A 25,281-nucleotide genomic window follows, 5' to 3' on the forward strand; every position below is an offset into this window, starting at 1 on the left:
TGAGAAGAAGTGATATCTGCAAGACTGAGAATTAGACAAACTCCTTTTACACACCTGTTTTTATTGCTGGGAGAAAATCCAACCCAGTGCACATCCTGTCACTCCCAACTCATGGTCTGTCATTTTCTGATGGAGTGTCATCTTTACTCATTCATCTGCTCTAACACCTTTCTTCCAGTCATTATACAGCTTGAACGAAACTCAGATTTTTTATCCCATTTCCTTGGAAATCATGCCAGCATAGAACGGTTAACATGCTTGAAACATAGTGGTCTATACACATCAATAGAATTTAATAGCTGTAATATATTAAATGAACTAAACAGACCAATTTGGCCACTGTAACTCTTGTGTCGTAAAATATCATTCCAACAACAACATAAAAGCTAAGGCACTGCATCCATTTGACATGGGTGGCCAGTGCAGTATTGAGTCAGTTTGGTGTGGCATAAGCACTGAGAAAGCAAAAATTTGTGTAGGAGTGTGTTATAGGCCTAACGACTCTTGAGTACAATGAACAAATGTACAGAGAAATAGTGTTCCAGTAAATCAGAATGTCTTATAATGGGGAATTTTAACTTTCTGGATATTTGACTGGATGTGTAGATTGCTCACTTACACACTAGTGATATTTGTTGGATGACTTTTCTACAGTGGGATTTACTTAAAAATTTAATTACCATCAGGGATCAAGGAAAGGGTTTTTGCTTCCGTAAAGGTGAGTACAGTGGTCTCAGAAAGTTTTTAAATTCTGTACGGTGGGATCAACTGACGATGTTACCAACAGTAAATTCTAAGCAGGAAGCATTCAAGGAATTAATTGTGGATGCTACTAAAAGTTTCATACCTATTAAGAAATATTGTTCAAGGTTTAGGCTAAATGGTTATCAAATGAACTAATGAGACTCGTAACAGAGAAGAAAAATTCATGGGATGCATATAAATTATCAAGCGACTCAGAAGCCTATGGCAGATATAAGCTAGTCTGTAATCAGGTAACAAAGGAGGTTAGGCAGGCGAAGGCAGATTACGAGAAATCCTTGGCAAAAGATACTAAGAAAAACAGCAAGAATTTCTTTACTTATATAAACTCTAAAAGGAAGGGGATGAATCTGATTGGTCCACTTGACATTGATGGTTCGACTGTTGATGATCCTGCTCAGATAGCAAACAAACTGAATGAGTATTTTGCATCTACATTCACACATATGAGGAATTATTAAGGTTTGAAAATGGCAGAAGGTTATCAAATTGTAGCCGGATACTTAATGATTTTGTAATAACTGAGAGCAAAGTGGAGGAGAAATTGTTGAAGTTAAACATAGGAAAAGCACCTGAGGTGGATGGGATCTATCCAGTTATATTAAAGGAGGCAGCAAAGCCACTAAGCAAACCCTTAGCCATAATTATGAGAGCATCATTAGACTCAGGGGAGGTTCCCACGGACTGGAGATGTGCAAATGTATCGCCAATTCACAAAGGGAGATCGAAGGGTTACACGAGTAATTACAGACCAGTTTAACTTCTGTTCCGGGTAAAATAATGGAGTCACTGGTTAAAGATGCATTGCAGGATCATCTAGACAAGACTGCAGCAATAATTCAGACACGGCATGGGTTTGTTAAGGGAAAGTCTTGTCTGACAAATTTGATGGATATTATGATGTGGTTACAAAGGAACTGGATGCAAAAAATAATTTTGATATCATCTATTTGGATTTCAGGAAAGCTTTTGACGCTGTTGAGCATGAAAGACTATTGTACAAATTGGAGCAGAATGGTATTAAGGGTAAGTTGCTACAATGGATAAAAGGATGGTTAAGTGGGAGAAGACAGAGGGTGGTAATCAATGGGTGCTGCTCTTCTTGGACTAATGTTATTAGTGGAGTCCCACAGGGTTCGGTGTTGGGTCCACTGTTTTGTATATTTATCAATGATATTGATGAAGGTGTATCAGGCTTAATGTCGAAGTTTGCAGGTGATACAAAGGTTGGCAGGGTTGTTAATGACAGTAATGGCAGTGTGCTACTGCAACAGGATCTAGATAATTTGGGCAGATGGGCTAAGAAGTGGCAACTGAAGTTTAACCTTGACAAATGCAAAGTACTGCACATGAGTAGAAGTAACCCCAGAGAAACGTACCAACTGTGAGGTACTACACTTAAGGTGGTAGAAAATGAAAAAGACCTGGGAGTAATTGTGCAGGCAGATATGAAGTTTTCTGAGCAATGCAGACAGGCTGCCAGGGCAGGTCATGGGGTTTTGTCGATGATATATAGGAATTTTGCTAGCAGGGAAAAGGAGGCGATTAACCCTCTGTATAAGGCAATGGTCAGGCCACGCCTTGAGTATTGTGTACAGGTCTGGAGGCCTCATTTTAGGAAGGATGTAGATTTACTTGAGCATGTACAGAGAAGAGCAACAAGATTGGTTAGGGGAATGAAGGGATCCTCTTACCAAGAGAGGCTTAAGTCCCTCAAATTGCAGTGGCTGGAGACTAGGCACCTGCATGGTGATCTGATTGAGGTGTATAAGGCCGTGAATGGGTCGAGCACGCTGAATTCTGATGGGATCCTTCCACTTGTTCAGATTACGAACCTAAGGGGGTATAAATTCAAATTAAGAAAGGACAGATGTAGAATAGATGTGCGGAAATTTGCCTTTAGCCAGCGGGTGGTTAATTGCTGGAACAAACTTACATCTGTCATTGTGGATGTTGATAGGTTGAGTTAATTTAAAGAGGAACTGGACAGACATTTGGAGGGAATGGTGTGTTTTTTTTTTTTTTTTTTTGGCTGATGCTGCATAAGCTCATACACTTGCTTTCTTGCATCACATGCCACCACCACTACTACTACTACTACTACAGCAGCAGCAGCATATTAGATAGTTAAAGAGAGAAAATGATACACTCTATCTGATTACCAGCAGTGGCACTTCATGCATTAAGAATCTGCACATAAAAGAACTACTAGGTGGCAGTGGTCATACTGTATTGATGTGGGATTTAATTAAAGTTGTAGCTACCATCAAAGGTAAAGGGAAAGGTTTTTGCTTTCATAAAGATGACTATAGTGGTCTTAGACAGTTTTTAAATTCTATACAGTGGGTCTCAACAACTGATGACATTACCATCATCATCAATGGGTCCTTTAAAAGCCTTAAATACCTCAATCAGATCACCTACTGAGTCTTCAGACATTGCAATTTACAGAACTGAAGCCTATCTTGGTAAAGCCACCCTTTCGTTCCCAATCTCGTTGCCCTTCTTTTCGCCCCATTCCAGCAGATCTATATCCTTCCTAAAATGAGGCATTCAGTCCTGCAGGCAGTACTTGAGATGTAGCTTAAACATTTCCTTATACAATGGGATAATCGTTTCCTTATTCTTGCTAGCAAAGTTTCTCTATATCAATGACAAATCCCCATGAGCTGTGTTTGCAGCATGTCTGCATTGCTTAAAAAACTTAGAACCACTACCCAGAGAGTTGTATCACCACAGTTGGTACTTTACTCTGGGATTACTGCTACCATACATTCCTTTGCATTTGTCAATGTTGAACTTCAATTGCCATTTCTCAGCCCATCTGCCTAACTTTTCTAGATATTGCTGTAGCATACCATCATTACTGTCATTAACCACTCTGCCAATCTTTGTATCATATGCAAACTTAGACATTCAGCCTGATAAAATTCTGAATGCTATACCTTCATCAGTATCATTAATAAATACAGAAAACAATAATGGACCCAGCACCAAACTCTGTGGGACTCCACTAAGAGCAGTGTCCATTGAAAACCACTCTATCTTCTCCCACTCAACACTTTATCCATAGCAATAACTTGTCCTTAATACAGCATTGCTCTAATTTGTATAGTAGTCTTTTATTTAAGTAAAATTAAATGCAGCAAAGCATCATATCTTTAAGAGTATAATAATCTATATAATATTGGTGTAAACACACTATAGACAACTCTTAAACAAAAAACTATGTTAGTAGTTTTAAGGGCATCGTTTTATCTGTATCTCATATTGTGCTCTTCCTTCACGAGTTGCCATGTATTGCACTACCTCAAATAAATAATGCTTCACTAAAAGAGAAGACTATTGTTACTTATTCTCAGTGGGCACCACCACCCAGACGACACCGTTTCAAGGCTTGTTTGCCTTTCATCTGTGGGTGGACAGGTACCCTGGTATTGCAGACATGACAATCCAGTTGTGAAGATAATCCCACAATATGAGAGATGCCAGGTGTACATGATAATATTTTAAGTAAAATTAAATGCAACAAGGCATATCTTTAAGAATATAATAATCTATATAATGTTGGTGTAAACACACCATAGACAATCCCAGGGGCTCACATCTGGTGAGTATGGGCTTGGCACACCCAGGGTCCTAAGCTGGATATCATCATTCTTCTCTTTCTTTGTGATTCCTTTCTATTTCTCTCTCTCTCTCTCTCTCTCTCTCTCTCTCTCTCTCTCTCTCTCTCTCTCTGTCTGTCTGTCTGTCTGTCTGTCTGGGGTAACTGAAATTTTTTTTTGTCTGGTGCAGCAAAAGCCTTAAGCTTCCTTGCATCGTAAGGCTAATTATAAAATAATATTATAACTCTTAGACAAAAACTATATTAGTAGTTTGAAGGACATCATTTTATCTGTATCTCATATTGTGCTCTTCCCTCTTGTTACTTATTTGAGGTAGTGCAATACATGGCAACTTGTTGTGAAGAGCACAATATGAGATACAGATAAAATGATGCCCATCAAACTACTAACGTAGTTTTTTTGTTTAAGAGTTGTCTATGGTGTGTTTACACCAATATTATATAGTAGTCTTGCCATCCTGGTGTGTGCATGAGCTTGTATGTATGTTAGCGGTGTATAATATATTCCAGTGTGTGAATGTGGGCTTGCCATCCTGGTGTGTGTATGTATGTTATTAGTGTTGTATAATATATGCCAGTGTGTGAATGAATGGGCAAGTTTAACTAATGATTACCCGAGTTTGACCCTTTCTTGGGTAAGCTTAACCTGCATAAAAAAAAAAAAAAAAAATGTGTGTGCTATTTATATTTAGAATACTGTGACGAGTGAATGTCTTCATGTGAGTAAAAGAGAGTGACTGAGAATCTTCCTTCTTTTTTTATTATGAATGTGCACACTGAATATGGTTTATATATATAAAGAAATAACAATAAAATAAAATAAAATAAAAATTACTATTAATGTTGAAACGATAATTTAATATGTGAAATCGTGGTATGGCTGATCTTGGCAATGTGTGTAAACTGTGCAATGGCCAAATAAGTGTTTTTTGTCTTATATATATAGGTGCCTCCGTAGCTAGGTGAGCAGGAGCAGCAGTGTGTAGCACACGCTTCTTGATTAGACCGGGGTTCGAGCCCACAACCACCAAATACGGAGGATGCGGAAAGGTCAGGGTATGACCACTGCATATCCCCGGAGCAATATGGCCTTAGTTGCTAATGCTCCTAAAAACCAAATAACAAACAAACATCTTATATATATATATATATAAATAAGTGTGTATAGTTCATATTCAGAGTGATGTGATCTGTCAGTGTGTAAGGTGATGAGTGTAACAAGGCAATTGGGAGAGAGAGAGAGAGAGAGAGAGAGAGAGAGAGAGAGAGAGTTGTCTTTTTATTATTATTATTAGCAGCTATATGGTGCAATGAAGCCTGAGGCTTATGCTGCACCAGCCAAAAAAAAAATTTCTGAGTTACCCTGAGAGAGAGAGAGAGAGAGAGAGAGAGAGAGAGAAAACGAGTCAGAAGTAGAAAGGAATCACCAAGAAAAAGAAGAATGATGATATCCAGCTCAAGACTCTGGGTGTGCCAAGTCCATATCACCAGATGTGAGCCCGCTGGGTTGTAATGAATCCAAAATATGTGGTGTTGTGTTCATTTCCATGGTGCTGTGGTCAAGTCTGCATAAAAGAAACCAGTCTTAAGTGACTTGTGTGCATGTAGTATGACAGGTGTGTGATTGAAATGAGTGATGAGTTGTGCCCTCGTCATTATTATTACCTATTTACTCATTAACTCATTATTACTTACCTAGCAGTGAAGTAAAGGGACAGGAATACATTTCATTGCAAGTGTTAAAGGGATTAATAAAGAACATTTTGGGTGCCTCCCCACTGTGCTCTGCCGACACCATGCTGAATCATTTTCTCAGTGGCATGGCATGCTGACACTGGCTTCAGCTGATCTGGAACATCAGAATACAAAAAAATATGCCTAGACAGTGACCAAAATCCTACATAGGGCAAGGACCATTTGTGTATTGTATAGTGTTACTGTCTTGTAACACTTTACATTACACTATGTGGCCCACGGTAAACTTATATTCAAATTCTGTATTCCTTATGTCTGTATTCAAATTCTGCGTTCCTTATGTCTGAGTAAAAAAATGTCTCTAATATCCCAACAATGTTTGGTTTGCATTTGATGGCTTAATCGGTACTTCAGATTGATCAGATTTATTTACTATGCCCTAGCATTAGTGTACATGCAGGTATGCATGCACCTGTTCCTATTCTTAGTTACCCTAATACAGCCCATGTATTTACTTGTTTCATGATGACCCACAACGGGCTTGATATCCCTGAAGCTTTGCTTTCCAGACTGCTGCATGTTCCAATAGAAGCAATGCAAGAATCACTTTCACCTTTCCCTGCATCTATGTATCCTCCCAAACTAACAGTTTTCTGTTAGTTTGGGAGGATACATAGATGACACTGCCTCAAAAGCAACAGTGAATATTCTTGCACCCCTTCTATCTATGTGTATCCCATCCCATCCCTGTAAAATCGATCTCTCCTTTTAACAAGCACACACCACGCTGAGAAAAATTCTGTCCATGAGGCTTGCTCAGTCTCTCCAGGGCCATTGAGCCCATGCTGCATCCTTTGCTTACCATGAACATCCACCTTGCATAATCCTTTACAGTTCTGTTGACAGGAGGTGATATAATCTATTTGTACTCCTTAACTACAATGGCCTCTAATCAATGGACAATGCATGTGTGGAAGCATCTGATGCACAAGCTCCCGCAGTGGTGTCCTTTTGAAACTCCATGACATCTTTACCATGACCCATAACTGCTACTTTATAAATTTGCTTGTACAACAGATGAAAATAGAATAAATAGAATCTTTAATTGCAGCAATGATAGACATACAATTAGTCCCGTCATGGCATGGTGGTGCCAGGGGTTTACAAAACATATTTACAAAAGATACATGAGAAAAATTAAAGTTACATCAGATTATTAACAAAGCACAGTTTTACATTTTCAGTTCGACGAGGATACCCTTCCTGTATTTTTTATTATTGACCACTTCTTGGAGGTCCCCGTCGATGGCTTGCAGTGAGGGCAGCATTTGCTTTGGCAGGAATCTGTCGGTTAGTACTAGCCGGTTACGGTTTGCTAGCAGCTGTGCTGAAGACCGGAGATAAGGGGGAGGAATGTGCCAAGAGCAGTGATCCCAGAAGTTCGGCTCTGTAATTTTACCGGTGGCCATCTTGATGGTGAACAGCAGCCTTCTTTCTCCGATGTAGGACCGGAGCCTGCGTAGTTGAAGAGCTTCTGCTAACTGCATTGATCTGAGAGATGGGGGAAGGTGGAGTTTGCTGTTGGCCCATTTTAGAAGCCAGAATTCAGCAGAGAATATTCTTCTAATGTTGGATTCGGCAGCCGAGGCCCATATCTCTGAAGCATACAGTATTGTCAGGTAAAGGATTGATACGATGTATCTTTTTACCAGTTGTGGGTCGGTGGTGTGGAGCAGCTGTTGTTTGGCGACCCAGCGTAGTGAATTCAGCCTCGACTGTATGAGGTTTATGTGATCGTTGAAAGATAGTTTGGAGTCGAAAACGACCCCCAGATCTTTGTGTGTTTGAACACTTGGAACTGAGGAGCCATTAAGCACAGGCTCCAACAAATTACCAATATGGGCTGTGAGCTCTAGCATATGAAGCTATTCAGCTTTTTATACCGCAAGCTATGCAGTATAGTTCATTACAGATAGGATGATCATAATTTAGTAAACCAGGGTCATAACCCTGGAAAATCCTAGGTGTGCTAACTTTGAAAGAATTCTGTACCATTAAACAATTTTAGGGCCTTATCTTAATATAAAATGAGGACTAGTTTCCTTTGGGCATCTTTCTGTCAATAGTACTCAAGAATAGTCTTGCATCAGGTTATACTTACGTAAAGTGACAGTATAGTGGTTTCACCACTTGTCACTCATTTGAGGAGGCCTGAGTTCAATTCCCATTGATGACTGGGGGAATTTCTGAAGTCCTGATCACTTGAGACTGTAGTTAGCTGATCTTGGGCAGAAGGAGTAGGGTCCCCCATCAAAAACCTACACTACATGCAAATCAGCCTGTGAACACACACTTCTACATGATGCACACATGCTGATTTGGGTAATGCCTGGGGACCATTAAAATAATAATAATTATAAAATTATAAATTTTACTTAGGTGTTCCTCCCTGTAATTAATCTTACCTTATTTGGCATTAGCTGTGAGCAAGAGCAGTTTAGCATCTTCAGTTTGTTGGCTTATGAGAAATTTTGACACTTATCACTATCATAGTGATCTGAATACGCACTGGCTATAACATATTTGGATGATAATGATAATAAAGAAATCTTGTAGAAAAATTACCACCAGACTAATACAGGTTATTGCAGCAGTTAATGCTATTTGTAGCAAGGTGAAATAATTACGATATCTTGATTAGCAATCTGATATCAGAGTCACACCTTGTCAAGTATAACCTAAATTGCTGCATGGATAGTGCTCTTTTTTTTGCAACAGTCTCAGATTTATAACTACATTTTGTCATAATTTATAGTTGTTTCTTAATTTAGTGTTTTTTTATTGTTTTGGGGAGTGGTAAATAATTTTAATTTTTCATTTGGTGTTAACACTTTTCATACTCAGATTTTAGAAATTTTATGTAATATAGAAGTAATTGCACACTCACTCTCTCTCTCTCTCTCTCTCCTTATTCATTTTTCTGTGATGGAGTCCTGAAGTGGATTCCGAAATGTAGCCTTAGAGTCCGTTTATTGAATTATATTAGATATTGAAATACAGGTAGCCCTCATTTTGCATTGGTCCGATTTGCGCTGATCACTAACCATAACGCCATTTTTATTTATTTTTGCAAATTTCTATTTTTTTTTTTTTTTTAAACTTTTTATAAATTGAAAGTTTAAAATCGTCAGACAAAATTTATCAGCATCATACTGTGCTATCCACTGTTCACATGATTTAGGACAATCTGAGGCAATTAGCACATCCATATCAGAGAAGAGAAAGATTCCGCCCTCAAAGTAACCACTCGTGGATGCGGGTAGTAAAGGTCCATGTGGTGAACCATTCAGTTGATTGTTGTTTACGTCATTTACATGTGTTGGAAATTTATTACACTAGCATTTTTTATTAAATGTGCTATTAATAAATTAAATAAAAATAATAGTGATATCTGTGTGCAGTTTATGCCAATCGTGTTATAAAGTTTTTAATTTAATAGAATAAAGAAATGCCATGTCTGGTAAAAGAAGTTCATTGAATCCTAGTGCAATATTCGGAGGATGGAATCTGGTGAAAGCCACCTTAATGTATGTAAGGCTATGGATATGCCTCCATCAACTATTACTACAACTACGAAGAATGCTAATAAAATAAAACAATCAATGCAAAATGGTAGGTAAAATTTTTGGTGCCTGGAACCTAACCCTGACTCCGTTATATAAAGGGTTCCATTTGTGCCTGTCCCTCAAGGAACCTAACCCTGATGTAAATTGAGGGCTACGTATGTGTATTTTAATAATTTAATTCACAAGAATCAATCTCTCTGTCTCTCTCTCTCTCTCTCTCTCTCTCTCTCTCTCTCTCTCTCGCTCGCTTCATTACTCTCCTAGTCTTTCCTCATTCATTTTTATAATTTAGTTTTATTTTGGCCTGATGATTATTATTATTAGCCATATGGTGCAAGGAAGCCTGAGGCTTATGCTGCACCAGCCAAAAAAATTTCCGAGTTACCCTTAGAGAGAGAGAGAGAAAGGAATCACCAAGAAAGAGAAGAATGATGATATCCATCTCAGGACTGTGGGTGGCCAAGCCTATACTCACCAGATGTGAGACCCAGGGGTTAAAGTCCTGAGTTGGATTCTGAAATGTAGCCTTAGAAGTCAGTTTATTGAATTATATTAGATATTGGAATATATGTATGTTTTGTGTATTTTAATAATTTAATTCATAAGAAACTAGTTACGTAAACAAATGTGATGTATAAGTCTTTTTATAATCACAATAGCTATTTATACTTTCTAGATTTCTCCAGCTGGTAAAAGACGTCAGGTGGCATCAGCTAATATCAACATGAAACATTATGCAAATATGTTTCCCACACAAGCAGAAATAAAATTAAAGCTGAAGCCTTTATCCCAAAAAGTAGCTGAAGCTCATCTCTCATTTAGCTTATCATGTGTTTTTTTACGAGAAGGCAAAGCTACGTAAGTAATAAGACTATTTCTGTGGTTAAATCTAAAACTATGAACTATGCTAAAAATAATTAACAAATAAACTGTTAAAACTCAAATTAAAATTGTGTTTAAATTTTTACTGTATCATGTGTACAGTGTGATTTTTAACCATCTAGTGCATACACAAAAGACGATAACAACAGCAGGTCACGTGTGACTTTACTTTGCCAATCAGTTTTTTAGGAGTGGATGGAGGGAGGGGAAGTGCAATAAATAGTTTTTTTTTAATAGAAATCTTTAAAATTTTATTCTTAATTCTGACATATGAGATCAAAAAACATCATTATAAATACACACACACACGCATGCACACACGCATGTACACAGGCGCCTCCGTAGCCAGGTGGGCAGAAGCAGCAGTGTGTAGCACATGCTTCTTGATTAGACCGGGGTTTGAGCCCATCTCCACCAAATACGGAGGATGCAGAAAGGTCAGGAAATGACCACCGCATATCCCCGGAGCAATATGGCCTTAGTTGCTAATGCTCTTAAAAAACCAAATAACAACAACAACAGCATGTACACACACGCACGCACGGTGTCCATGAAATTGACGTCACTATTTATTGAGGGAATAGTTCATTAAAATACAAGAAGAGTCTACACTCGGTTTGAAGTAGAAGAAATGGTTTTGAGTTAACAGATTAGTGACATCATTTCCACTTCTAGCATTTTACAAACATCATGAAGTAGGGTATGCAAATCAGATTATTGTACAAAATGTTATGTAAATTGTCGTACTGTATTTTATATAAAATGTGTGATAAAAATGTAAGGCTGCAATGAACAAATTGTTGCTGTGGTACAGTAACTTCATTATGTGAATGGTGGGTAGAATAGTATTATCATTAGCAGAATATGCAGACATTCACTTTTTGTAGTAGTGGTGGCATGTGATGCAAGAAAGCAAGAGTATGAGCTTATGCAGCATCAGCCAAAAAAAAAAATTTACAAAACAATTCCCTCTAAATGTTTGTCCAGTTCCTCCATACATTTATTTAACCTATCAACTTCCACAACGACAGATGGAAGTTTGTTCCTGCAATTAACCAACCCACTGGCTAAAAGCAAATTTATGCACATCTATTCTACATCTGTCTTTCCTTAATTTGGATTTATGCCCCGTTAGGTTCGTAATCTGAACAAGTGGAAGAATCCCATCAGAATTCAGCATGCTCAACTCATTGAAGGCCTTATACACCTCAATCAGATCACCTCGCAGGTGCCTAGTCTCCAGCCGCTGCAATTTGCAGAACTTAAGCCTCTCTTGGTAAGAGGATCCCTTCATTCTCCCTTACAATCTTGTTGCCCTTCTCTGTACATGCTCAAGCAAATCCACATCCTTCCTACAATGAGGCCTCCAGACCTGTATGCAGTATTCAAGGCATGACCTGACCATTGCCTTATACAGAGGGACAATCACTTCCTTTTCCCTGCTAGCAAAATTCCTGTATATCATTGACAAAAATCCATGACTTGCCCTGGCAGCCTGTCTCCATTGCTCAGAAAACTTCATATCTGACTGCACAATTACTCCCAGGTCTTTTTCATTTTCTACCACCTTAAGAGTATTACCACAGAGTTGGAACGTTCCTCTGCGGTTACTTCTACCCATATGCAGTACTTGTCAATGTTAAACTTCAGTTTCCACTTCTCAGCCCATCTGCCCAAATTTTCTAGATCCTGTTGAAGTATCACACTGCCATTACTGTCATTAACAACCCTGCCAACCTATGTATCATCTGCAAACTTGGATACTAAGCCTGATATACCTTCATCAATATCATTGATAAATATACAAAACAACAGGGGACCCAACACCGAACCCTGTGGGACTCCACTAATAACATTAGTCCACGAAGAGCAGCACCCATTGATTACGACCCCTGTCTTCTCCCACTCAAATATCCTTTTATCCATTGCAGCAACTTACCCTTAATACCATTCTGCTCCAATTTGTACAGTAGTCTTCCATGCGCAACAGTGTCAAAAGCTTTCCCAAAATCCAAGTCATCATCATCATCAGCCATTTTCAATCCACTGCTGGATGAAGGCCTCTCCAGCAACTTTCCAGTTCCTTCTGTTTTGAGCACTGGCCATCCATTTACTACCCAAAAACTCATGAATTTCATTTATCCATCTCAGCCTTTTGTCTTCCAGGTTTTCTTCTAGCTCCTCTTGGGTACCATTCTGTTATTTTCTTAGTCCATCTGTCATCATGTCTTCGAGCTATGTGTCCTGCCCAAGACCATTTTAGTTCTTTAGTTTTGATAAGAATGTCCTTTACTTGAGTTTGCTGCCTAATCCATGTGTTTCTCTTATCTAACAGTCTGATTCCAGTATAATTCGTTCCATTCTTTGCTGTGTAGGTCTCAGATTCTCTTCCATTCTTTTGGTGAGTGCCCAAGTTTCACTTCCATAAGTCATGGTGGGGAGTATACATTGATTCATTATTTTACGTTTCAGACAAACTGGGATATTGCTCTTCAGTATGTGACTATATTTCCTGAATGCTATCCATCCAAAATTTATTCTTCTCTTGACTTCCAGCCATTTATCATTAGTACAGCTAATAACTAGTCCCAGATAAGTATATGACTCCACCTTTTCAATTACTGCTCTTTCAATCATTATTTCCCTTTCCGTGGCATACTTGTTCATCATTACTTTTGTTTTAGCCATATTCATCTTTAGTCCAAAATCCTTACTAACTGTGCATAACTGATTAAGATTTTCCTCTAATTCTTTGGGATCATGGCTTATGACCACAATGTCATCTGCAAATCGTAAATGGTTTAGGTACTCTCCGTTCACATTGACTCCTTTCTGCGACCAGTCTAATCTTCTGAAAGCTTCCTCAAGGGCAGCAGTAAACAGCTTCGGAGATATTGTCTCCTTGTCGAACTTCTTTCTCGATTTTAAATTTGCTACTGTCTTTGTCTAGTCTAATAAAGGAGGTAGCACTCTCATATATTTTCTTCAAAATCATAATATATGGAGTATCTATGCCTTGTCTTTCCAGTGCCCGAAACATTGCCTTATGCTGTATGGAGTCAAATGCCTTTTCATAATCCACAAATGCCAGGCATAATGGTGTTTTATATTCATTTGCTTTCTCCATTAGCTGTGATATTACGTGAAGGTGATCCATAGTTGAGAATCCTGTCCTAAAGCCAGCTTGCTCTTTCGGTTGATTCTCATCAAGTATTCTTTCTAATCTGTTAATAATGACCCTTGTGAACAACTTGTAGATATGGGATAACAAGCTAATTGGTCTATAATTTCCAATTTCTGATTTATTTCCTTTCTTATGCAGCAAAACTATGATTGCATTATTCCACTGCTTATGCATCACAAATTTTCTAATGCACTTTGTGAAGAGCCTTGCCAGTTTTTGTGTTATGTCTCTTCCTCCCAATTTTAACAACTCTACAGTAACTTTATCTTCCCTCGGGGCTTTCCGATTCTTCATTTTCTTCAATGCATGTTCTACCTCATCAGGAAGAATATCGGGTATGTCGTATGTGTTGCTACTTTGCAATCCATGTTCCCCACTGCTGGTATCATTCCCTCGCTCCTTGTATAATTCTCTATAGTAGTCTTCTGCTATTTGAATTATACCTTCTCTGCTGTTTATAAGTACACCATCGCTATTCTTCAGTTTCAGTATCATTTGTCTTTCTGTATTACTGCTCATGGCTGCTGATTTAATTCCTCTGTTTTCCCTTAATGCTTGTTCTACTTTTCTTGTGTTAAATCTTCTTATGTCCTCTCTCAGTCTCTTTCTAATGGCTTTGCATAACAGTGTTTTGCTTGCTCTTCATTTGTCGTCTTTGGTTCATCATGACAACTGTTTCTTGACTAATTTTTTCTTCTTTGGATTTCTGTTTCCCTATAGGTTTCTTGGGCTTTATCACTTTCAGAAAGTTGTAATATTCCTCGTCGATATCTTGGTCCTGAGCAGTCTGCAGAAGCTCAAACGTGTTCTTAAGTTCCAGTACATACTGCTTTTTCTCCTCCTCTGTTATTTCAAAGACCTTTGTATTATTTACTCGAGTCAGTTTTTTCCTTTCCTTTCCTACATCTATATCAAGTGTACATCTTACCATTCTGTGATCACTTCCAACATTTACCTTATTCAGCACGGTAACATCATTCACAAGTGAATGATGTAATCCATTTGGACTCTTCCATGTCCACTTTCTGTTCACCCTTTTCTTGAAAAAAGTGTTCATTACTGACAGTCCTTGAGATTCTGCAAATTCCACGTCTTTCACCTCTTTTATTTCTTTCACCAATTCCAAAATTTCCTATAGTTCGTCTTTCTGCGCTGTTTTGCCTTTTTCCAACCTTAGCATTGAAGTCCCCCATAATAATAGTGTAGTGGGTTTTCTGCTCATCTAGGATACTCTCAATTTCAGTGTACATTTCTTCAACCTCTTCATCATCATGGCTCGATGTTGGTGCATAAATCATTATAATTTCTTAATTCAAGAATTCAAGATTTCTTGTTAAAAATCTTGAATATTAGTCTTGACACCCTTGGTGATGTACTTTTGAATTCCAAAATGTTGTTTTTAAAATCTTTATGGACCAGAAACCCAACTCCACCTTCACTCCTTTCACTGTTTCCATTGGTGTACAGCAGATTTCCACTTGATAAACTTATAAGTGATTCATTTCTTCTTCTTGTTTCAGCCAAACCGATGATATTCCAATTCACATTTTCTAATTCCTTTTCCAGCTCTAATATCCTGTCTTCACCGATGAGTGATCGTACGTTATAACAGGCCAAGTTCAATTTCCGTGCATGGCAGCCTGGTCGTACCCAGAGATTCTTAGCACCCTCTGCTTCCACTCTGATCCTCTCGCTGCCGTAAGAGGGAGAGTGAAAGCTGCTGGGGACTGAGGGCCGTTTGTATTGTTGTGCTCTCATTGCTGGAGGGTTTGGTCTTTTCTTCTTCATGCTGACCAGGCGTCTTGAAGAGAACCACTCTACACGTTCGTTGCCACCTAAGTGACATAACAGGGCTTACCATCGAGAAGGTGTGCATGAGTGGATTTTAGGGAGGCAGGCCAACCGGACTTCTCCTAAATCTTCTGTAATAGAGAGATATTGGATCCATCAGTGTTTTAGGCTGAGTGTCTGATAACACACAGGATACCTGTTCCCCTCTAAGCCCCTCCTAAACACTGATCATTACTTACAGTTTTTGTAGAGGATGTTGGCAACGCTTCTGGAATATGTATATGAAAATCCAAGTGTATGATATCAAAATTATTTTTTGCATCCAGTTCCTTTGTAACCACATCATAATATCCAGTCCAATCCAATTGTATGTAAAGGAAATGGTAGAACTGCAGCCACCAAATTCCAGCATTGTTTTCCAACAATGTGACAACCTAACTGGCATATGTTTGTTAACATCCACCAGAATTTGAGTTAATGGGGTACAGTGAATGGGGATCATGACTGATGCCAGCACCAATCATATTCTAGGCAAACAGAAGAAGAGGTGCTGGATATCATGACACAGAGTTGCTGCAAGAACAGATCATTTAAGAATATTTGTTTGGTACACACTGCATGAACATGGGCTGTATGCATACCATATGCAGAGAGTTCATGCATTGCAAACAGGAAATTCACTTGTTCATGAGCAATTTTGTTTAGGGATACTTAATCATATCAACAACAGCCAGCCCATGACTTTCTTGTCGATATCCTGTTAACTGAAAAGGCAACATTTAAGCAAGATGGGATATTCACTATTCATAATCTCCATATATGGTCAGTGGAATTTCCTTGCACCATTTGGCAGTCCTGTTTCCAAGTGTAGTTTAGTGTCGGCATGTGGGCCCACATTGTAGGATATAACTTTATTCATAACTTTATTCATCACAGTTCCCTGCCCTCCTAAACACTGATCATTACTTACAGTTTTTGTAGAGGATGTTGGCAACGCTTCTGGAATATGTGTGCCTTTAGGTGTACATGATAGTATCTGATTTCAGCAGGGTGGAATTAGACACCATTCTGGTAAGAAAGAACCTGCCTCCACATTTTGGGGGACAGATAAGAACATTCTTAAATGATCATTAACGTTGCTGCAACTAAATGATCATTAAAGTTGCTGCAAGAACAGATCATCTCAGAATATTTGTTTGGTACACATTGCATGAACATGGGCTGTATGCATACCATATGCAGAGAGTTCAGGCATTGCAAACAGGAAATTCATTTGTGCATGAACAATTTTGTTTATGGATACTTAATCATATCAACATATCTAATGATCATTTAATGTTGTTCTTGCAGCAACTGTAATGATCTGATGATTCTTAAGTGATCATTATTTGCTTGAGCGTGTACAGAGAAGGGCAACAAGATTGGTGAGGGGAATGAAGGGATCCTCTTACCAAGAGAGGCTTAAGTTCTGCAGTGGCTGGAGACTAGGCACCTGTACGGTGATCTGATTGAGGTGTATAAGGCCTTGAATGGGTTGAGCATGCTGAATTCTGATGGGATCCTTCCACTTGTTCAGATTACGAACCTAAGGGGGCATAAATTCAAATTAAGAAAAGACAGATGTACGGAAATTTGCCTTTAGCCAGCGGGTGGTTAATTGCTGGAACAAACTTCCGTCTGTCGTTGTGGAAGTTGATAGATTAAATAAATTTAAGGAGGAACTGGACAGGCATTTGGAGGGAATGGTGTGATATTTTTTTTTTTTTTTTTTTTTTTGGCTGATGCTGCATAAGCTCATACACTTGCTTTCTTGCATCACATGCCACTACTACTACTACGTAGCCACTGGATTGGTCATGGAGGTTCAGTTTCTTGGCCACCCTGCTCTTCTGGCCTTAACCCATTGAATTTTTATGTGTTTGGTGTCACGTGAAACGAATAGTTTATATCACAGAGGTTAACAACCGAGATAACTTAATCAACGAACATTTATTGTTCTGGATTTATCAGTAGCCATGTACAGTACAAGTAAAATTATTCAGTTACTTAGTAATAATTAAAATAAAAAAATTGTTATGTAAATAAAATGTTCCTAATTAAAGTAAGCTTTTTCATAATTAGCATTAGCATTAATAGAGGCATTTGATGCAAGAAAGCAAGCTTATGCAGCATCAGCCAAAAAAAAAAAAAAAAAACCACTTCCACTTCACCCCTCTGTTCGTTCGAAATACCTGTCCAGCTGAGCCTTAAACTTATTTAGGCTATCAACTTCCACGACAAGGGATGGAAGTCTGTTCCACCAACCAACCACCCGCTGGCTAAAGTCAAATTTCTGCACGTCTATCCTACATCTGTCTTTCCTCAATTTGAATTTATGCCCTCTCAGGTGATTATTCTGAGCAAGAGGAAGAATCCCATCAGCATTGAGCATGCTCAAACCATTCAAAGCTTTATACACCTCTATCAGATCACCTCGCTGGTGCCTAGTCTCCAGACACTGTAATTTGCAAAACTTAAGCCTTTCTTCGTAAGAGCACCCCTTTGTTCCATTCACTAATCTTGTTGCCCTTCTCTGTACTCGTTCCAGCAGCTCTACATCCTTCTTGAAATGAGGCCGCCAGACCTGAATACAGTACTCTAGGTGTGGCCTGACCATTGCCTTATACAAGGGAATAATCACCTCCTTATGCTAGAAAAATTCCTGTATATCATTGACAATACACCATGAGCTACTCTTGCAGCCCATCTGCACTGCTCAGAGAACTTCATATCTGCCTGCACAACCACCTCCAGGTCCCTTTCATTCTCTACCACTGTCAGTGTAGTACCACACAGTTGATATGTTGCTCTGGGGTTGCTGTTTCCCATGTGTAGTACTTTACATTTGTCAATGTTAAACTTCATTTGCCACCTCTCAGCCCATCTGCTCAACCTTTCCAGATCCTGTTGCAGCAGCATAGTGTCAGTAGTGTCCTTGACAACTCTGCCTACCTTTGTATCGTCTGCAAACTTTGACATTAAGCTTGATATACCATCATCAATATCATTTATAAATACAGAAAACAATAATGGACCCAACACTGAGCCCTGAGGGACTCCACTAATAATATTAGTCCACGACGAGCAGTGTCCATTGATTACCACTCTCTGTCTTCTCCCCCTCAGCCACCCCTTTATCCACAGCAGCAATTTGCCTCCAATGTCACACTGCTCCAATTTGTGCAGCAGTCTTCCATGTCCAACAGTATCAAAAGCCTTTCTAAGATCCAAGTATATAATATCAAAGTTATTCCCTGCATCCAGTTCCTTTGTGACTGCATCATAGTATCCAATCAAATTGGTCAGGCAAGACTTCCCCTTAACAAAACCATGCTGTGTCCGAGCTATAACTGAAGTCTTGTCAAAATGATCCTGCAATGCTTCTTTAACTAGTGCCTCCATTAATTTTCCTGGAACAGAAGTTAAACTCACAGATCTATAATTACTTGTGTCAGCCTTTGATCCTCCTTTGTGAATTGGGGTCACATTTGCACATCTCCAGTCTGTGGGTACGTCCCCTGAGTCCAAGGAAGCTCTCATAATTATGGCTAAGGGTTTGCTTACTTCCTCTGCTGCCTCCTTTAATATAACTGGATAGATCCCATCCACCCCGGGTGCCTTTCTTGTGTTTATCTTCAACAATTTCTCCTCCACTTTACTCTCAGTTATTACAAGATTCTCTAGCTTACTGCTAGAGTCGAATACACCTCTGGCATTCCCCTCGCTAAATAACTCCTCATGTGTGAATGTCAATGCAAAATATTCATTTAGTTTGTTAGCTACCTGAGCAGGATCATCAACAGTTGACCCATCGATATCAAGTGGACCAATCTGATTCATCTCCTTCCTTCTAGAGTTTACATAAGTAAAGAACTCTTTGCTGTTTTTCTTTACATCCCTCGCCAAAGATTTCTCGTAATCTGCCTTCGCCTGCCTAACCTCCTTTGTAACTTGGTTACAGATCAACTTGTATCTATCATAGGCTTCTGTGTCATGTGTTAATTTGTTTGTATCCCAATGATTGCTTTTCATAATTTTATTATTATACACAAAATACTAGAAACTGTAATGATTTCACTAATCTGTTTAACGCTCTTACTGAAAACCCTGTTGGTCCAATGTCAAACTGAGTGTCGACTTTTCTGCTTATATTTTAATGAACTATTCCCACTATAAATATTGATGTTGAATTCAAGGACACCCTGTATATTTCTCATCTACTATACAGCCAAATCTTGCCATAGCAAAGCAAGCAAGCAAAAAAAAAAAAGAAAAAAAGCGAGTTAGCTAATGTACAATGTGTCACATTTCTGGCATGTTGAAAAATAGTAATAATTCATGATTTATTTAAAAAGAGAAAAAAAAAGTGAATGCAATGGCTTTAATGCGTGAACTGAGAACATTTTGTTTCTGGGCACCTGCCGTATTCCTCATTCCTTCATGCAGCAGTGTACCTTCATTCCTTCATGCAGCAGTATAACCTAAGTGATATTTATGGAAAAAAAAAAAGAAAGAAAGAAAGAAAGAATAATTTCCGGATTTCTCTTGGGCCAATTTCAATGAAATTTGGGAAGGCTCGACAAATTATTCTGGAAGAGCCAAATATAAAATTTCATGGGAATCCATCCAGAGCAGTAGAATTATTACATGTGGACAGATCGACAAAGAATTAATAATTGCCAGATTTTTACTGTTCCAGTTTTTGACATTTGTGATATCTAGACAAATCATGCTAAAGGAGTTTAAAAAAAAATCTGTCCACTGGGAGTAATTATTATGTGTAGATGGTTAAAACAAGAATTGCAGAATTTCTACTGGCTAAATTTTAATGAAATTTTGGTTGGCTTGGCAAATCTTTCTCTTCACAACTATATATAGTTGTCAACTCTTCAGATTTATGACGAAGAATCTTATCTTTCTGAATTGATTTGATCCCTTTCACCATTGTAACATACTTCTCCATCTTTTTCACAAAAAAATGGCAAAATTACTTTAAAATTAGAATTTTTTTAAAATTGGCATATTTCTTATTTTTGTTAACATATTGTCTATCAGGTATGCTAGTCTATGCTACAAAATTGCATTGTGGAATAACAGTGTTGTAGTAGTAGTAGTAGTGGCATGTGATGCAAGAAAGCAAGCGTATGAGCTTATGCAGCATCAGCCAAAAAAAAAATCATACCATTCCCTCCAAATGCCTGTCCAGTTCCTCCTTAAATTTATTTAACTTATCAACTTCCACAACAACAGATGGAAGTTTGTTCCAGCAATTACCCACCCGCTAGCTAAAGGCAAATTTCCCCACATCTGTCTTTTCTTAATTTTAATTTATGCCCCCTTAGGTTCGTAATCTGAACAAATGGAAGGATCCCATCAGAATTCAGCGTGCTCAACCCATTCAAGGCCTTATACACCTCAATCAGATCACCACACAGGTGCCTAGTCTCCAGCCACTGCAATTTGAGGGACTTAAGCCTCTCTTGGTACGAGAATCCCTTCATTCCCCTAAGCAATCTTGTTGCTCTTCTCTGTACACGCTCAAGCAAATCTACATCCTTCCTACAATGAGGCCTCCAGACCTGTACGCAGTACTTAAGGCATGGCCTGACCATTGCCTTATACAAAGGGACAATCACCTCCTTTTCCCTGCTAGCAAAATTCCTATATATCATTGACAAAACCCCATGACCTGCCCTGGCAGATTGTCTGCATTGCTCAGAAAACTTCATATCTGACTGTACAATTACTCCCAGGTCTTTTTCATTTTCTACCACCTTAAGTGTAGTACCACACAGTTGGTACGTTTCTCTGGGGTTACTTCTACCCATATGCAGTACTTTGCATTTGTCAAGGTTAAACTTCAGTTGCTACCCAAATTATCTAGATCCTGTTGCAGTAGCACACTGCCATTACTGTCATTAACAACCCTGCCAACCTTTGTATCATCTGCAAACTTTGACACTAAGCCTGATATACCTTCATCAATATCATTGATAAATATACAAAACAACAGAGGACCCAACACCAAACCCTGTGTTTAATTTTATTAATGAACATTAAACCCTGTGTTTAATGTTATTAATGAACTAATGTATTAACATTAGTCCATTAATAACACTAATTACGTTGTTTTCTATAACGTAATCATTTCGTTGGATTTGTGTGGCTTGTATGGGGCAAAGGTAATTAAAAATGTCCTTCAGTAAGATTCAAAAAAATATTCAGAAGATATATACACGCATGCTTAAAAGTTTGGAATTACAGCACATATATATATATATTTTTTTTTTTTATGAAAACCCCAAACACAAGAGGTATTAGAACTTATAGTACTTATTACCATGCTTGGGTTGGAGGTTGAGAAGATGAAAGAAGATATTTGTTGCCATTAGACTTGAACCTCTGTAGACTGTAATTTTCAGGAAAGACGTATGATGGAAGGTTGTTCCTGAAAACGGCAGTTGAATGAATAAATGGAGAAGGTGAAAAGTTGGTTTGTGAGTTTGAAGTTGGACAGTAAGTGGATGTTGACTGGTTGCGGCACGTGTTCTCACATGTTTGGAAGTAAGAGCGGGAATTATAGAAATCAATTCAGAAGAACAGTGCCCATGGAATTATCTGTAGAAAAGGCATGCAACAGGAACAGTACATCTATGAGACAGAGTGGAGAGACCCTGTTAGAGATGTCATTAATTAACCTAACTGCCCTTTTCTGAATGGAATCTAGAAGCCTAAGAGAGGTTTTGGGAGCACTGCCCCAGATGTGGGAAAATTATTCTATGTTAGGGCAGATTTGGAATTTGTACAGAGTGAACAGCTGTTTGGAAGAAGAGTAAAAGAGAATCTGGTTTTCTCTTTCACCGAGAGTGAAAGAGAAAACCAAGTTTTTCAGATTCAGAGGAAGCAATATTTGTAATGTGCTTGTGCCAAGAGAGATTAGAAGTCAGTGTAATCCCCAAAAGAGATATAACATCTTGCCTAGAAATCGGAGTGTCACCAAAGATAATTATAGGAGCAGAAGAATCCTTTTTGCGAGATATAAGACAGGATTGAGTTTTACAAGGATTGAAATCAAATAAGTTGTCTTTGCCCCTCTGGAGATTGGCATTTAAGGAATACCTGGAGATCAGCATTTAAGGAATTGGTAATGGATATTCAAGAAGTTGAAGCTGATTGAGCAGGGCAAGGTTTCTCAAACTGGAAAGTGGAATGCAATGTGCTATCATCAGCAAAACTAGGGATAGAATTTCTGGTCAATGGAATAAGGTCATTAATATACAAGAGGAAAAGAGTGGGGAAAAGAACTGAACCTTGAGGGGAAACCGGCATTAGTTGAGAAGTTACAAGACAGAGAGCCATCTACCATCACCCTCAGTGAGCGGTCAGAGAGAAAACTGTATAACCAATTACAAAAAACAGTTGACAAACCATAAGATGGAAGCTTGTTTAGAAGACCTTTATGCCAAACACTATCGAAAGCCTTTGAGATGTCAAGAGTAACTGCTTGTGTTTCACTGAACTTTTCCATTAAATTTTTACATGAATGGGAAACATAAGCCAGAATATCACCAGTGGATCGACAATGATGGAATCCGTACTGGTGATCATTGATCAGACGGAAGGTTTCTAGGTAGTTTAAGAGTTGGCGGTTAATTGATTTGTCCATTACTTTAGAAAGAGTAGAAGTAATTGCAATTGGATGATAATTGGATGGGAGGGATTTGTCACCCTTTTTAGGAACTGGCTGGATATGTGCAAATTTCCAAGCAGAAGTAAAAACACCTTTGGAATACAAAATTGGAAAAAGGTGGCAGAGAACAGGCATAAGTTCAGGAGCACAGGTTTTGAGAACAAGTGAAGAAATACCATCAGGACCTGGAGCTTTCTTAGCATTAAGATTCATCAAAATCCTTCTTACATCCTTTAGACGAAAGACTACAGGAGGCATTAAATGGAATGTGTTGGAAATGGTGGGAGGTGTTTTACCAAGATCATTAATGCATGAGTAGGGAAAAAAAATGGGATGCTAGCAGGACAGCTTTATCCTTGGCTGAAGTGACAATAGAAATATCTGGTTTTGACAGAGGTGGGAACAGAGATGGGCAAAAGTTGCGGCCAATAGCTTTGACAAGAGACCAGAATGCTTGGCTACCATTAGGGCAAGAAGCAAGTTTTCTACTCTTAGTCTGCCTTAGTCTGTTCAAAATCTACTTTGGACTGAATAATAACTGCTTTACAATTGTTGCGAGCTTTGGTGTTGTAGGCAGAAAATGAAGCTGAAGAATTGGAAACAAGCCTGTTATGATATGCAACATTCTTCTCTTGAACAGTCTTACTACGTTTATTGGAAAACAAAGGTTTAGATAAAGAACGAGATTTTAAAGTGGAGGGTGGGATAAAGGATTCCATTCCTACAAAAATAATTTCTCTGACATGATCTGAGCAAACGTTGACATCAAAAGTTTTGGAACAGTAATCCGACCAAGGAAAAGAAGAAAAGAAATCTCACAGGTCATCCCATTTTGCATTCTTGTAATGTCAGACATCATGAGTTTGACAATAGCCATGAGATAATGGCTCCGTTGAAGAAGAGACAATCACTAAGTTGTGATCTGAGGTGCTTAAAGGACCACTCACTTTGACCGTGTACTTAGAAGGGCTGTTTGTGAAAAGAAGATCAAGGGTGTTCGCTGTATGGTTAGGATTGTCCGGTATTCTGTTAAGTAAATGAACAATCTGTGCAAGGTCATTAGTAATTGCAAAAGCCTCAGCATCTCGACCAGCTGTGTCAGTGTGACTAGAAAATAGAAGCCAGCTGGAGTTGTGAACATTAAAATCACCAAGGAAAATTATCTCACTGTTAGAAAAGTTGGATGGAGAAAGTCAAGTTGCAAAGAGAGGAAGTCAGAGCTCCAAGTGATTAGTGGAGTTGGGAGAACGATAGAGACAGCAGATGAATTTGACAGAATGAGATAGAGAGATTTTAAGCCAGAGAAGATCAAAAAGAGGAGATTCCAAATTACCAAGACTCTGATAGGGAATATCAGAACCGACATATGCACTAGTACCACCTCTGAAGCGAAAAGAATCATACAGCAAATAATTTGGGCAACTGAGATGAGCAGTGGTTGAATAAACCGATAACTGAGATTCTTTCAGAAAAAGTACATGGGGTTTGGCAGACTGTAAGTGGAAATGGACATTGTTGAGATTAAAACTGAGACCACGTATATTTGTGAAATGAAAAAGGAATTGTTTGGGAGGTTTAGATCTTTTTGCAGATAAGCTTGCTCTATTAGTTTGACAATTCATGATGTATTCAATATTAAGAAAAAGTGTGCGGGAGTGGCCAGCTGTATGAAGTAATGAAATTTTTGGATGTGGCATACGCATGGTAAGAATATAACCAGATCCTTGACATAACATGGCCTCGACAATGCGCCCCCATACGCTAGCTGATCTGTAAGCCTCCTAGAGAGTTACCAATAGGTTCAGTCCAGGGTACTAACTATCGGCCATGATGCCATATCTCGCCATGATGTCCATCATAACCTCAAAAGACATCAGTCATACTGCATGATGGGAGAGATGGGGGAAGGGTTGACCGGAACTTATCTCTGGAGATTAAACATGGGTTCCACCACTTCAAACCTCCAATAAGCAAAGTGGTGGTA

At 38.6% G+C, this 25,281-nt stretch overlaps 1 protein-coding gene across 4 annotated transcripts in view; it reads left to right on the forward strand.

Annotated features, from left to right (window-relative positions):
- The window catches only part of Ehbp1 (Eps15 homology domain containing protein-binding protein 1), a 524,539-nt gene that overhangs the window by 99,317 nt on the left and 399,941 nt on the right, over nt 1–25,281 (forward strand). For all 4 annotated transcript variants that reach the window (XM_090376583.1, XM_090376585.1, XM_090376584.1 and 1 more), the window contains exon 5: nt 10,388–10,569. In XM_090376583.1, the coding sequence (XP_090232709.1) occupies nt 10,388–10,569 (182 nt within the window). The remainder of the gene's footprint in view (nt 1–10,387; nt 10,570–25,281) is intronic.

This window comes from Mastigoproctus giganteus, chromosome 6 (genome assembly GCF_048544385.1).
Source record: "Mastigoproctus giganteus isolate SK-2022 chromosome 6, ASM4854438v1, whole genome shotgun sequence".
In the NCBI taxonomy this organism is placed as follows: Eukaryota; Metazoa; Arthropoda; class Arachnida; order Uropygi; family Thelyphonidae; genus Mastigoproctus; species Mastigoproctus giganteus.